At 32.4% G+C, this 2,500-nt stretch overlaps 1 protein-coding gene across 1 annotated transcript in view; it reads left to right on the forward strand.

The window, feature by feature from the left end:
* LOC137627111 (neuroligin-3-like) overlaps positions 1–2,500 on the forward strand; it is a 24,702-nt gene that overhangs the window by 21,061 nt on the left and 1,141 nt on the right. Inside the window, exons 7-8 of the mRNA XM_068358144.1 lie at positions 927–1,042; positions 1,643–2,500. The exon at positions 1,643–2,500 is cut by the window's right edge and continues 1,141 nt beyond it. Of these exons, the coding sequence (XP_068214245.1) occupies positions 927–1,042; positions 1,643–2,500 (974 nt within the window). The remainder of the gene's footprint in view (positions 1–926; positions 1,043–1,642) is intronic.

Here is a 2,500-nt window from a genome sequence, read left to right on the forward strand (position 1 = left end):
ATCATGTGAAAGGTTTTAATATTGCTCTAAGAACGTCGCTAACAAGTATCCATCCAAATTTATGGACACTTTGCTCATCACTCCAAAAAGAGGAAGCTCTAACCCAAAGTAAAATTATTCATTTAAGACGAGGAGACGAGGCTCAGAAAAGAAAGAAATATAAGTCTATAAATAAGACACTAATAAATCTTGTAGAAAATTATGAGCCATCATGCATATTAGAATTTCTAAAAGGTATAGCACAAACCTTGCATGGTTAAATAAATTTAATTTCTTTTGTTTGAATTTTAATTTTGCTTAGGTTGCAATACGAAATGGATACAATCAATAAATATTATTTTATGTATTAAAAATTGTCTATTTCCTTTACCATATGTATAACAGTAATTTCAACCTCACTTTCAATGGATACAATCAATAAATATTATTTTATGTTGTAAAAATTGTCTGTGTTCCTTTCCCACATGTATATAGTCATTTTAACCTTACTTTTATGATTAAACATACAAGAAAAACAAAAAGTAGAAATTCTTTGTGGGTGGAATTTCTGTGGGTGGAACTTGACGTGGGTGAAATTTGCGTGGGTGGAATTTGGTGGGAGGAATGTTCGTGGGTGGAATTTACATAGCACCATATATATATATATATATATATATATATATATATATATATATATATATATATATATATATATATATATATATGTATGTACATATATATATATATATATATATATATATACATATATATATATATATATATATATATATATATATATATATATATATATATATATATATATATATATATATATATATATATATATATATATATATATAAAATATACATATTCATTGTATATCCTTGATATCATTCCCAGTTCATCACATATATAGTATCAATTCAAAACTCTGTTCATTTCGCAGATATCCAATAGACACATTCTCCACAGCTAAGATGTCCGAGAGTGCAAACGACATAACTTCTGAAGAGCAGATATGGCCCAAATATGATCCAGTCTATCAGAGATACTTTCATATAGGTGAGCTTCCTATTTTTGGGGGGCTGTATTCACTCAGAGATACAATAATACAATGATCTTCAATATTTTATAGATATATAACCTTAGGCCAGGAAAGTAAATTTATTCATATTTTTAAAACTATTTTATTTTCTTTATGATAACTTATATATTAATGAATAATCACTTACTTCTCTATATATGAAATCCTATGTTCTTCAATAACCCAACTCCTATGAATATCATTTAACTAAACTAGTAAAACATAACTTCTTCAATGTACTTCACAAAACTCTAGATTCTAGAACCTTAATAAGACACTAAGATTTAACTGGTGATGATTTTAATAAACTAAATGATTTTACATCTAGAATTATATAAAATAATTCTAATCATCAACCTTCCTTAGGTAAATTTAAGTGTTTGGCTTATATTTGTAATAGTTTATGAAGGTGTAAGAAACAACTCGTATTCGGTGATAAATTTATAAGGATATTTATTCATAACAACAAGGAGTCAAAACAATATATCTTATATTATAAGAACATATCTTCTATAGATTTCGTATCCTCATTTTTATATATTTACTATTATTTATTTATATATGGCTATTCATTCCAGGAACACAGAACTCTATACGTGACCACTACCGTGCTGAAAAAGTAGCCTTTTGGTCATGGCTACTACCTGGTCTGGAACGAGTGGGTACTCGGTACACTCCAGATAAAAACTTTCACAGATTACCAACTGATCTCCAGTCTGGTTTATACCCTGAATCAACAGGTCAGTATAATAACTTAACTGAAGGCTTCCTATCTAGCCCAAACACTCCAACCTTCACTGGCCAAACAAATACACCCCATAACTTGACAATTGTAGCTAAGGCTAACAAAAACCAAGTCATTGGATCAGCTAATTTGGATATGCTGAGTCAAATGGGGAAGGGTTTCACGTACACCACTACACTGAGTGTGACAGTGGCCATTGCCTGCTCTTTGCTAATCCTAAATATCCTGGTTCTTATTACCGTATATTATCGACATAAGGCCAACCGCCGGAGCCTCGCTAAAGGCTCGCAGGACACGAATAGCGAGAGCGGGTATGACGTCCAGTTGCACTCGTCTGGGGACAACTGTAAGACAATATATGCCCCGGGGCATTCTGGAACCTTGAGGCCTTCTATCACAATGCGTAGCAACCTGGTCACATCCTTTGAAGAGGAGTCACAGCACGACTGGCAGCCTGACTACATAAGCAGCGTACAAACCGTAGACGATGTGACTGGCGTAACATCCAATATGCAAAAGCTACATGAACCAAAAGAAAATATATTAACAGTTACAACGCTCAAGCAGCCTGTGGCTTCCTACACATCTCCGAATGATGGTCAACTTGTCACGACATATTCACCAGTGGATGGTCAACTCGTCCCTACGTATTCAACAAAAGAGAATCAACTCGTCCATAATTATTTACCCA

Source organism: Palaemon carinicauda, chromosome 34 (assembly GCF_036898095.1).
Source record: "Palaemon carinicauda isolate YSFRI2023 chromosome 34, ASM3689809v2, whole genome shotgun sequence".
NCBI lineage: Eukaryota > Metazoa > Arthropoda > Malacostraca > Decapoda > Palaemonidae > Palaemon > Palaemon carinicauda.